At 39.9% G+C, this 13,903-nt stretch overlaps 1 protein-coding gene across 1 annotated transcript in view; it reads right to left on the bottom strand.

Moving 5' to 3' along the window:
* The window catches only part of NRXN1 (neurexin 1), a 1,112,161-nt gene that overhangs the window by 671,849 nt on the left and 426,409 nt on the right, over positions 1–13,903 (bottom strand). Inside the window, 3 exon segments of the mRNA XM_021701263.1 lie at positions 9,159–9,320; positions 10,385–10,408; positions 12,516–12,817. Of these exon segments, the coding sequence (XP_021556938.1) occupies positions 9,159–9,320; positions 10,385–10,408; positions 12,516–12,817 (488 nt within the window).

The following is a 13,903-nucleotide window of genomic DNA, read 5'->3' as shown; positions in this document are numbered from 1 at the left end:
TCTAAAATATGGCTCAAACATGGTAAAGTACAAACTTGCGCTTATATGGAATTTTTACTTTTCTTTGTAATGTGTTTTCTAATCCTTCACAGTCATTTTATCTTTCCTATTCTTTTCCAATTCTGAGAGTGGAGCAAATTAATTGTGCTTCAATCCCATATAATAGCAAACCCATTATAGAGCTGAGCAAAGGGAGACAGACAGGATAACTTGGATTACTTTGTCACCTTCTCTTTGAAGTGGTATTGATTTCCTCTAGCAGAATTAACTACAGCTTCTGCTGTATTTCTAGAGCACTTTTTCTTTCTTTCTTTTTTTTTTTTTTTTAAGATTCTACTTATTTATTTGACAGAGAGAGAGAGAGCACAACAGGGGGAGTGGCAGAGGGAGAGGGAGAAGCAGGCCCCCCGAGGAGCAGGGAGCCCGACGCGGGGCTCGATCCCCTGGGATCATGACCTGAGCCGAAGGCAGTTGCTTAACTAACTGAGCCACCCAGGTGCCCCACTAGAGCACTTTTTCATACCTTACTTAAAGAACTTGTAATTACCTGTTTCTCTGTCAGGCTCTCCTTCCAGATTCCTAAGTGCATTGTCTTATTTTTCTATGTGTCCCCAGTGTCTAGAACTGAGCCTGGCACATAGAGGGTATTGATTAATGTTGACTCGGTGAATGTACCCATGCAAGTGCTAATGTGTAAGCAAATGGAACAATTTAAACAAGAGACTCTAGCCGGAGCTGAAATTAAGAGGAGACGTTCAGTCTTAGACATTATTCATTACTGCTGTCTGCTGGGCTAGAAAATGTCATCTTCTATAAAATGTATCAAGTCCTCAGAATTAAAATGTCATTGAACCCTCTACCAAACAATGTTATGCTAGCTTGATATTTGAAAGCACTACAATCCATTATGCCAACTGCTGATATAGTTCCAGGCTATGGGGGCTTCTGCCAAAAATGATGGGAAATAAAAATCTGTGGGTCCCCTGGAAGGGAGGCTGCTATGTCCAAAAAGCTGAATTCCAGGCAAGGACTCACCAGATGCTTTGTAAACTAAAGAGCTGAATTCCACTTCCTTGGGGACCTGAGCAGATGGGACTCCCTGAACCCAGTCTCGAAGAGTGTCTATGGCAAAATGCCTTGTTTCTGCCCCAATTACTTATCTCCCTTGTCCCCAAGGCTACAATGTACAGAGGGAAACTTAGTCTTAGCAATGTATGAAGCCAATACTTCAGAGAAGTCTACAAAGTTCTTACAAATGTGTTTTCTGTGTCTCCCTGTTTATATGGTTGGCTACAGAGTACAGAAATCTATGACAAGCATTTTTATCTTATTTACCTCCTTAGAGGAGGAAAGGTATGTAGGCTGCTAAAGGAAAGAAGAGGTTCATGGAGGTAACATCTCAGTACCAGTTAGAACAGTGGGAGAAATAATCCCATTGGAAGCTCATACACAACTGGGCATCCAGGAAATTTTTTCCTGCTCCTTCCCCTCCCTCTTTGACACAATCTTCAATGTCCTAGCAATCTAGGTTGCATTGTTGTGTTTTTTTCTTTTCCCTCAAAGTTCTTATAAAGTTCATTTCATCTGGGGCTCCTAGGTGGCTCAGTTGGTTAGGTGGCTGACTACTAAATTTGGTTCAGGTCATGATCTCAGGGTCCTGGGATCAAGCCCCTTGTCGGGGCTGTGCACTCAGTGGGGAGTCTGCTTGAGGATTCTCTCTCTGCCCCTCCCCCTGCTTGCTCACTCTCTCTCTCTAAAATAAATAAATAAATCATTTAAAAAAGTTAATTTCATCTAATTTGACTTTAATAAAAATATTGAGAACAAGAAATGAGAGGAGAGTAGAGGAAGCAACATAGAACAGCAGTTAAAGGCAAGGATTCTGTGGTCAGATTATTCAGTTTCAGACCTGGGCTCTGCTACTGAGTCATTGTTTTCTCCCAGGTCAGTCACCTAACTTCTCCCATCTCCATGTCCTCTGTCAGGTAGGAATAATGCTAATGTGAAACTATTGTCATGCTCAGAGTTTTACCTTCGAACATACAGAGCACTGAAAAAAATGATAGTGCACCCTTTCATGGGATTTAATAATAAAAGCAGTACTAAAGGTAAAATGCCCTAAGTTCACACACACACACACACACACAGACACACACAAATTGTTCTTTTCTTCCATGACTCTCTTGCTGCTAAGCTTGAAATACTAAATATCAAATTATTTCACAGTTTTATTTATTTTTTTTAAAGTAAATTATTTTTGCTGTGTTGCTGATGCCCCCAGCACAAGCCTATTGGGTAATTCACTGGATGTTGTAGATATTATATAAGAAATAGAAAATGATTCATACTCTGGAATATACCAACTACTTTATCCTTTCAGTCATAGCTCTGACTTTTAATGTCCCTTTATGTAGTGTCTAGTATAATCCTAGATACAGTTAGGTACCACAGAGCTTACATCACTGGGGTTTATTTGGATGGTCTCACTGAGGCAATGCAGTCTAATCAGCATGAGCACTCAGCTTACAGATGGAATATCAAGGTCATGTTCAACCTCACCACTCAGAGACATGTGTTCTGCTGAGCTCCCAAGAGTCCTCATTTGCAGGACGAGTAGTAGTATTAGTATTATTATCTCACATGCGTTCTTGGAAAGACACCCTTAAAAGGAAAAAGGGATTTCTGGCTTAAAAAAAGCTGTGGTCTGCTGTCCTGCAAATGAAATGAGGCAAAGGTAATTGACCTGTTTGCATTTTAGTGCTGACACTTTATTACAGCGGAAGAGATAAAACACATTTCAGTATTTCCAAGATCTGAAGAAATTAGATAGGGCCTAATGGCACATAAAGATTTGTCAAGTTCTTTGACATTCCCACAAATTCTCTCATTTTCTTGTTAGGGTTTTAAAGGCAAATTGCCATCTTCTGTGTTTTAAATCAGATGGAGGAAACTCATGTTCTCTCTAGACAAGAACCTCTGCCCAAAACACCGCAGGCCAATCTGCCTCCTCTCCAGCTGGACTAAACCAAGCTTTCTTAGGCGTCACTAAGCCAAGACTCTGCCTCTAGAAAGTCAGCCCCAAGCAAATGGGTGAGTGCTTGAGTTGCAGGAATCCCTCTCCATTTTTTGCAGTCTATTATTTTGAGGATCATTAGCAAAACCTAATTTTAAGTGGTTAGCTCATGTGAGGGCATTTTACCAAATACAGTTATGGTGGTATGATCCCTAGTTATCTAATAATATGGTGAGTAAAAAAATATTCAGATCTGAATGGGGCACAAGGAAATGCAAAACATAGTTCCCTTCCTGAGAGAGTGAAGGAAGCCTGGGGAAAGGGCAGCGTATACTGTCAAATGCTCCCTACGGAGGCACAGGCCATGAGAGCACAGGAAGAGGGCAAAGGCAGAATGTATTTATAGGTATCAGGGACCCCAACACAGAAGAGTCTGGAGGAAATGAAAACCTGGGGAGAAATGTGTTGCATCATCACTCTGGAGCTCCTAAGAGAAGGTCCTCTCACCTAAAGAAGTCCTCGCTCTTCCCAAGTTGCATGATCTACAAACATGAGTGAAGACCTCCTTACCCTCCACCGTTCTGGCTAGGTCAAATTTCTACAAGAGGTCACAAAGCCTTCTCTTGCAAACTCGGGAAGGTAACTTAAAATGCAGATTTTGTCACGGATCTTTGTTCTTACATGTAAATGACAGGCACTCTAGTCTTCCCTCAGCAATGAAGGAAAAAAGAACAGAAGGACACCTGAGGACACACATTTGCCAAGCTGGTTCTACCACGGAAGGGTTTAAATTGGGAAGCCTTCACAATTGTCCAAAAGAAGAAAGACAGGAATTAAGGGGTATTTGCACAAAGGATATTTTGTAATCTCTTTCCCATTGCTGACGCTGGTACCCCTTGGGAATTACAGAGCTGCCACTGCAAATGGTAGAGGGGACCATGATGATTACATGGAAGAATCAACTATTTTTTTTTTAACGGGGTAGGGGGAGGGATGCTTACATAAAAGGATATTTTCTGAATCTCATCCACCTTGTAGCATCTTCCAAATTTTTAGTGCCAGAAGTTTCTCAGTGTAATTAAAGGCGGAGCTGATCTAATTAGGTTGATGAAATTTTCAGTAGGGATTTAATTCCCCCTAGCATTTCACTATTTTCTTTTCCTCTAGAATCCCTCCTTAGGCTTACCCCAAAAGACTTAGTGGCGACATTCTAAATTGTCTCACACAGGCAGTGTCTCCACTCAAATAACTGATTGTAAGACCTCCAGCAGGTACACATGGCTAAAAACAAACTTCAAATAAAAGATTCTAGGTTGTTTTATTGAAGACAATCCTTTCCTCCCTCTTCACTTTCATTTCCCTACCAATAAACTATGTTAAATAATCTTCACTGCAGGAGGGAAATAGGTGTTTCAAAGCATTTTGGAGGTACAAAGAGACTAAGAAATGCATAATAGCAGGAGCAGATTCTAAGGCAAGATTAATGAGGGAGTGGCATGACCCTTCCTTGTATCATTTACTACAGAAGCCTTCACGGTAAAAATATTGGGACAGAAACACGTATTAGTGGGATTTTCATCTATCTTTGAAGATTAAAAAAAAATTCTAATGAGCACCTTAGGAATCAACTGTGATACTTTTATACTGAAAATGCTTTCCCAAGTAGCTTAAGGTGAATGGGCGGGGCGGTAAGGTGACCTCAGACAGACTCCAAGCACCTCACCCTGATGTGATTTATCTTTCTGCATGCTCTTCCGATTCCCTCTCCTGTTGCAGCAGTCACTCAAGAACTGCTTGCTGGAAAAATTAAATTTAACTAAAATGATCAATAATTCTTAAGTAACATATATTTGCAACAATTCTTAAGCAACATAAAAAATGCAAAGAATATACACAAATGTTTCTGCCAAAGCATGATTAGTATCGCTTTTGTAAAAACTGGATTTACAAGCATGTTTTTAAAGACCTATCATCCTCTAGGAATTTCTTAGATGGGGGTTATATAATGGTAATTCATTATTTACAATTTTTTCCTTTAACTTTTCTCAAATTTTTATCCTTGAAAGTCGTTTTCAGTGAGCTCAAACATTTCTCTAAAGACTTTTTGATTTATTTATGATGAAAATTTAAATAATTTAAAAAAACCTACTTTGATTGTCTTATTATAAATTCCTGGCCATTCAAGATATCCTCTTTTTTTTTTTAAACAAACTCAGGTTAGGTTTTGCCAAATTACGTTAAACTAATTTTACTTTATTTTGAAATTTGACAATCACTAAAATATAATAACACTTTTCTTAATGAGGGTTCGTTGCTCTGCGTGCAAGCTAAGTCTCATTTCAAATAGGCATTATCAAATACCATACAGGGAAAGCCCTAACTGCTTCTAATGAACATTAAATTATAGGTTGTTTCATCGTGTTAAGTAATATCTTTTTTTTTCACTTTAATCTTTATTATTTACTTATTTTTGAGAGAGAAAGAGCACGAGTGGGGAGGAGCAGAGGGAGCGGGAGAGAGAGAGAATCCTAAGCAGGTTCCACGCCCAGTGCATAGCCTGACGTGGGGCTCGATCTCACAACCCTGAGATCATGACCTGAGCTGAAATCAAGAGTTGGACACTTGACAGACTGAGCCACCCAGGCGTCCCTACACTTTAATCTTTAAAGAATGAAGATGAGAATTAGTGAGAATGGTAGGCCATCTCTATTTTTGTCTTGAGGCCACTGTTTTGACAGTAGAACAGAATCAGCCGTTCAAAAATTCTATTTTATCTGACCGTATTGTGTGTTCTACTCCTGTTACCCCTTCATTGCTCTTGGGTAGGTCAGGTAACTCCTCTAGGTCTGTTTCTCCATTTCCAAAAAAGGAGACTGGGCTTGGAGAATGATTTCCAGGATCCTTCTTAATCTAACACTCCAATATTTCTTCTATAGCTTCGGACCTGGTGTTACTAGTATCTTCCCCAGGACTGGGCATCCTAAAAGGGATTACATAACAGATTGAAAAGCAAATTGTTACACACCATAAATGAAACCATAATTAAGGTTTTAGACATACCATGTACTCCAGGGCCGAAAGCTTATGGAAGCTGGAGGAAGGCTTACCTGGGCTTAGTGTTAAGAGATGTGGTGAGATTCTGCATGGAGCACTGGGTGTTATGCACAAACAACGAATCATGGAACACTACATCTAAAACTAATGATGTCATGTATGGGGATTAACATAAGAATTAAAAAAAAAAAAAAAGAAGAGCAGGGGCTTTGTTTTACTGCATATCCCTGGAACTTAGAACTGTATCTGTGGCGGGACAAGTGCTCAAAAAATATTTGTTAATGTTGAAATGAAAAAAAAAAAATGTGGTGAGAAGGAAGATGGGCATGTTCCTCTCTTTTCAGTAACTCTACGGAGCTCATCTACCTGAAATGAGGTCATTTACCTCCAAATCTATGACACTTTGTCGCAAGTTCATTTTGGAAGTAGGAAGAGCAGGGCATTCTAAATAGACAGCAATTCAGAAACTACCGCCCATCCAAAAGCCCTCTAAGTCGGGTATGTTCTGATTTACAGGTTGATTATGCCTGTACCTGTCCACCCTCTACTGTGTCAGGAAGAAATAAAGTGAGGGAGATAACACGTCAAAAAAAAAAAAATACAAAAACAAAAAACAAAAATTAAAAAACAAACAAAAAAACCCCAACAGCACTTGCTCTACACACATCCCCCCACCCCCAGGCTGTGGGAGAAAGAGGCGAGGGAGGTGCCCAATCAACTAAGAGGAACGGTATCAACCGGAGTAGAGATCATGACAGGAGTGAACCTGCCTTGTATGGGCTCAGCAGGGACTAAATGAATGTCACAGGGAAGACCACTCGGATTGTCTGTGCTGTAGTGATTTTTTGTGACTGAAAAACCAAATAAAAATAGACGAGTTCTAAAATGTGTCTACTACTCGTTAACATTTAAACGTTACAACATTAATCTGACATACAGTTTAATATGAAACTATGATTTCAATCCACGGCAGCTTCCTACACTCAAAAAGCTGTCCCGCCACGCCGAACTGTCAGAAGACAACAAGGCTCAGCTGAACCTGGGTGGTCACTGCAGAAAACCTCATGTTTTTACTAGATAGCCAAAAGAGCTATTTAGCTACAGTCGTGTTTCTGCTAGGGATTCTTAGATCACCTTTCCTTTCCCTAGGCCACAGCAGGACTGACTTTCCATAGATGAAGCAGGGCCTAGGGGCTGACTGTAGGCTGGCCTGTTCACAGTGAAAGTGAGGAAATGGGATGGGTGGGTGGCAGTGTGGGTAAAAGGGTAAAACCCCCTTTACCAGAAAGGGGTTTTAGGCATCTTATCACTAGTTTCTGTTTGTTTTACCATGGTTCTTCCTAATCTGAAACCCATTCTCTATCCCCTGCCTATCCAAACCATAGTCATCCATCAGGATTCTCACATTCTTACTCTTCTGTGTATCTTCTTTGTCTACTAGGTCTCTCACTCATTTCATTCTCTTGGACTCCAAAGAGTATAACTCTGCCACACAATTTAATACCTCATCCCTCACAGTCTATTACACATTTCTAAGAGCTGTTTCAGTTTGTAAGCACCTCAACGGTTTGCACAATCTTCCATGGCAGGGACCCTAACAAACATTTCTGTTGGGACACTGTATATGACAGTAGTTAAGAGCACAACAGACTCTGACATCAGACTTCTTTGGTTAAGCTCTAGGTTTTAATAGTTGTTAGCTATTGCTAACAACTTGCTCAAGAAACTTACCTGCTCTGAAACCTAATACCTTGCCTGAAAAAATACAGATGATAAAATGACTTACCTATATTGTGGAGATCCCTGTAAAGCTCTTAGGATAGCATCAGGCACAAAGTAAGAGTTCCAAAAAATGCCAGTGCTATTATTATAATAATGAAAATAATAATTACTTCATTACGCCCACAGAGCTTAGCAAAGTCCTGGGTCGTACTACATACTTATAAAGGGTGAAAGTTATTCTCTGGGAGGCAGTCGATCCCTCCCACCACAAAGTATGGTTAAATTCAACTTTTCAGAACTGCATCTCCTTGGATTTGTTAAAATGAGCATTTTCAAATTCCTCTTAGGATTCTTCTATATCCAGCCACTACTGGGCCGTGCAGTATGTTCGCATACACGGAGGAGAGGTAAGGGTATGATAAGCGGAGGCTGTTTTTCACTGATGCTTACCTGAATCAAGTTTATATAACTGGAATATTTTCTTTAGAATAAACCAAAGTATGTAACTGCTTACCAACAGCACCCATGGCTAATCACTCATAAATTCAGTGATTACACTTTACATTTTGGAGGTCTACACCATTAAACTGCAACCATACAATACAAGAGAAACCTCTGGTTCTAGCAGCCAAAAGAAACTGGGTTCTACCTGATTGAAAACAAGCAGCTTTTATGGAAAAAACATATTAACATAAGTTGAAATTCAAGGACTTCCCAATCTTTTTCTCCCCAAACCCCGACAAGTTCCAATTTTATCAAGATTTATAACAGATAAGGACAGCTGAGTATGAGGGATGAAATTACTGGTATCTTTTAGCCTGATAGTTTTGCTCAGGTAAATACCAAGTGTGCCGATCAGATCACAAATGAAACAGCTTCACTTCCTTCGGAATATTTTTCAAACCTAAGAACAAAATTATTTCATCACACAGCCTCATTTTGTTTTTGTTTTATGTAACCTCTCTTGTATCCTAATTTTTTTCTTCTTTTTTCCTGTAACGATCAAACAAGTCACCACTGTATTAAAAACACCTAAGACAGTTACGCAAAAATGAGTAAGGCACTGAACTTAACTCTAGATAAAGCCTTTCTTTGTTTCACTTTCTTTTATAGCTAATACACAACTGCCCGTGCAGATCTTAACTGTGACTTACTTACAGACTACGAAAGAAGAGGCACTTCATTCCTTCATAATGTTCTATGAGCTGCCTCCCTCCCCCAATCCTATACAAACAACAGTAGAATATTCAATTTAAGGCTGTGCCATTTGACTCCGCAAACACTGGGTCTTCGGCAAAGGTGCTTTCAGTCCGGATCTGAAATGATGGGATCATGGATTAGGAATGATTCTGGTGACAGTGGTATTTACCTCTTTGAGACAGCCCATGAAGTTGTTACTGACTGGTGACCCTGGAAGGTCTGCTGTGCTGGGACTGCCTCCAACATAGAAAAAGTCATCAGACCCCAGCATGGTATAATCTTCTTGCGTGTAGCCCGTTGTGGTAAGAATCCCATCCACTGATATTGTCACCTAGATAACAAAGCACAGGGAAAGGACACGCTATACTCAGACCTAGATACTGTAATCCTGGGATATGCCTGTTTTGTGTTTTGTTTTGTTTTTTTGTTTTTTTCGGGTTTTTTTTTGCCTTTTTTTTTTTTTTCTGTTTGTTTGGTTTTTATTTTTAGACCTATGGCGGAACCCATTTTCATGTCTGTTTGAAGTTTATTCTTGGATTCTATTCAACTAGCCCTAAGCGATCTAAACTAGTTAGAGAGTTAACTGATTATTGAACTAGTGTCAGCATCATCCCTACTGCAACTCAAAAGTTATTTAGCAGACACAAAAATGGTGTTAGTAAAATGCTTCCTAGGTTAGTTTTGCTGGTGTACATATTAGTAAAGTTTAGTCGTCTGTTATTAACTAATCACAACGTGCACCTTGTTAACATAAAAGGCGCAAGCTATTTCCAGCAACGTCACTATTCGCACTATTGAGCAGCAGTTGTTCAGCATGCAAGTGCCTAAGTCCATGCCAAAGGGGAGGAAAGGCAAAACAACCCGTGGAAGCAGCACACGCGGATGTGCACATGCAGGAGGGACGGTACGTTTCAGAAAGGAAAGGAAAGAAAACGGGGAGAACCAAAGGAAAAAAACAAAAAACAAAAAAAAAAAAACAAAACACAACTGCTTTGTGATGACGTAAAGATGAGTGGGTGTGGCATCTCCGACATTCCCCAATCAGGTGTGCATGCCATGCATCATGAATGGTTAGAGACTGGCTGAGCTTGCGGTCACTCGGGCCAGCCACCATTTTGTCTTATCCCGTGTTAACCACAGCTGGATGCAAAACGTTCGAAACGTTAACGATGCCCCTACAGGTGAGTTGGAAAACAGAAGTTGACAGGAACAGGTAAAAAATAAGAAGGTCAACAACAGATGAAAAGAAGGAGGTCAAAGTAAGCAGAAGAGTACCAACCGCAGTTCCTCTTTTGTTAATGATGTCTACAGTTAAAAGAAAGAAAGAAAACACACGGCAAACCCAAAATAAGAAACAATTAGAATGATATCTACCGAACAATGTAGTTTGTTTACCATAGCGTGTCCAATGCCTGAGTGCTTTGTGGAGAAGGGGGGAGAAAGGAAATTAAAAACTGTGAACAGAATAACGATCGTTACTTAAAAAATATGATGGTCTCTACCATGTTAGTACATTTTTTGATTCAGGTAACGGTTAGTAGAATGAAACATTCCATGAATGACATGTTAGTTATTAAGCATGTTAGTAACATAGAAAAAGGGCAAAAAAATTTTACAAGAAAAAAGCAGACTAACAGATAGGCCTCCCACAGAGGTAATATTTTTCCTGCCAGTATTGTTGATCACTTGCTACTAGATAGAAACAGACATATGGCAATGTTCCCTTTGTCTCCCTGAGTACATCTGACAGTCATTTAAAAAGTCTATAAGGGATTCAAAGGCCTCAAGCTCATCAGCTGACCACTGCCGCCTTATGCCCGGAGGCGCTCCCTCCCCCACCCTGGCCCACCCCACCCCAGCAAATTCATAGGAATTGGTTGGCATTGCCCTGCTACTCAATTTTACAGCACACAAGGACTCCTCCTCAACTCCAAAACTTCCTTCGGTCATATTGATGGGCTTTAGGGTCACAGTTTACTGCAATGAAACAAAGCAAAGATCCTGACACATAGAATGAGTAGAATGGATTTGTTTTTAATCTGTCCTGCCACACATGCACCCCAGCTGTATAACCACAGTTTCCTTTGAGCTACCAATTCGCAGTTTGCTTTGTAACCTGAGCAAAGGCAAATCTAGAAAGTGGGCTCCTCAAGCCCCACCCTTCCTTCTGCGCTTCTCTCAAATGAGCCTCTGGTCTCTTGGTGAGAATCTGAGAGAAAAAAATAAAAAAAGGAAAACCAAAGAGACAGACTTATAGGAAATCCATGGTCTCCTGCTGCACTGAGTTGGAGGGGGGGTGACTCTTTCCCAGGGCAGGTGTGAAGCATGCAGGGCCCCTCCCATGCCAAGAAGGCCTCTGAAAGGTCTTTGAGGATCTAAGAATCCTTCAGTTTTACTTGTGTGCCTTAGCTAGACTATGTCTGTACTCCCAAAATTCTTTTTTGCCTCAAGTTTGGAGAGTTTAAGCCTTTCAGAAGCGGGAAAGAAAAGGTTAGAAGGTTAACAGCTCAGAAAGAGAGGGCTGTTTTAGTAAAGGAAAACCAGAGACAATCCGGTCATTCTGCAACTGTTCAGAGAAACAACAAATATGTTAAGGATATTAGTTTGAGATCAGCATGAACTGCAGAAAAATTAGTCACTGTTAACACTTAACAAAATGACACATTGTGATATAAAATTTCAAATAATAACCAAAACTTATAATGTTCAATATAAAAGGACAATCTATTCACTTCCATTTGTATATATAGGTATATATATATATATATATATATACTGTAATAATATGCCTCAGTTAAAAACATACAGTATATGTGGACCCATAGATTTACTAAAGAATTGGTATTTTCTAGTATATAAACTCTTGCAAGATTTTTTTTTTTTTTTTAATACAACCAAATAGAAATGGGCACCTAGAAGATGAACTGGTCTCTCCAGAGTCATTTGGGATTTAAAGTATCTGTGCTAAAAATAAAAAATGGCTTCATAAACAAACTCTTCAGGAGATGTACAGGCCCCCAAAGTCATTCTTTATGCCTCAGGGGCTTTTCTTGTCCCTGTTTCAGAGATAGGGGTGGAGAGGGAGTAGGGATTGATACAATCCCAAATCACAAACACACTGATATTTTTACTACAAAAAAGGAACTGTGATTTAATGATCCCAATGTGCATGCTTCCAAATGATCACCATGAAAACTAGAATTTAAAATCAAACAAACAAAAAAAATAAAAAATAAAACACAACAAAATCACACACATCACAGGAAGGGCAGGTCGCAGGGATACCCTTGTACCCTCTGGGAAATTGTCGTATGTCGCTGTATCAAAATAGCCTTTGGGCCCCCCAGAACTTTCTAGATATGCCCCTGCTCAAGTATGGCAGGAAGATTCATCTCAGAAGAAGAAAAATCTAATTTGTAAGCGACTCTGAGGAGCCCTATATCATGTTGTTAGGATTTTCAAGTACCACACACACAGCTGTAGTGAGAAACAAAGCCAGTAACTCTCTTATCCACTGCGTTGTTACCTGACGCAGATTCCTGGTGACTTTCACATCATGCCAGGCATTATCATTAAACTTTCCATTCACGGGCTCCACTAGTGCTTCAAAGGCCCCCGATCCCAAATTAATGACCAGAGAGACAGCTCCATTTTTCAGGGCGAGATTGACATAATCAGCCGATTTCCCGGTATGAAGCATCAGTCCATTCCTCTGAAGAGTTTTAAAGGACAAAGTTATTTCATCGCTGCTGCTTTGAATGGGGTTTTGAGACAAGTCGTAGCAGAAGTATTCAGATCCCTTGAAAGTGGCAATATATTCTTCTTTTCCTAGGGGGAAACAGATATATACGTGCATAAGTAAAGAAATATACTATGTAGATCAGCAGACCTTAACAGAAACAAAATTAATCATTAGCCCCCCCAAATTAACTCTGTCTAATTAACATTCATGACAAGAGCCCCGTCAAACAGAGTCAAACGGTACTGTAGGTGGCAGTATATTTTTAATAAACCTCCTTAGCTATTGGGCCATCAATTGCAATAGCTAAAGCTGACATTCTTGAAAATTCAATTAATTTTTAAGTATCACTGCAAGAGCTCTGATCACAGAAAGTAGCTCTGTGATATCTCCAGGGCATGAATCAGGTACCATAAATGCATATTGGATGGTTCTACTCTGCTGGCAACAATGGGTTCCAATGTGTTTGCAACATTCTCTCCATCCAACTGAGGCGTTATTTTAATTTTCAGTGAGACATTTATATTCAAAGATCTTCTCAGTGAAGAGCCAAATATTTTCATCACTGAGAAACCATAACAAATTATCTGGTAAGGGGAAAGCAAAGAAAAAAAAAAATAGAATTTGGTCTGGAAGTAAACAGATCTCCTAGAGAGCATGCGCATTTTGTTGTTGTTGTTGTTCCCTCCTTGGATGGAGGGAGCAGTGATAGCGAGCTTAATGGAGTCTGCTGGATTGTTGATTCATTCCCTGATCTCACCAAGCAGATGGTAGGGCTGGCTTTTATGAGACTGGTCAAAATTCCAGCACATCATCATGGGAATAGCATGTAAATGAAATCTCAACGTTCTCTATATATCTGTCTTTATCATATTTACGAGTAACAGTGTGGGTCCCACAAGATGTCAGACAGATTAACCCAAAATGTGGGTATTTGGAAAGAGCAATCTTCTCCCACTGATTAAGTGAGTTTAACCAAAGGAAGAATGTAAGCCAAAAGCTTCCTCAACTTCCTAGGTAATGATGGTATTGTGCCAAGAAAAATGAAACAGTATGGTCTAGAATCAGCTTCTGATAAACTATAAACACAGAATTATACGTGATAGTGGGGAATCTTAATCTGTTTTACTGGTAATATAGCCTCTCTACCATGTCCACAGGAGGGTTCATGCCGA

Source organism: Neomonachus schauinslandi, chromosome 10 (assembly GCF_002201575.2).
Source record: "Neomonachus schauinslandi chromosome 10, ASM220157v2, whole genome shotgun sequence".
NCBI classification, from domain to species: Eukaryota; Metazoa; Chordata; class Mammalia; order Carnivora; family Phocidae; genus Neomonachus; species Neomonachus schauinslandi.
This window is presented reverse-complemented; position numbering and strand designations above follow the sequence as displayed.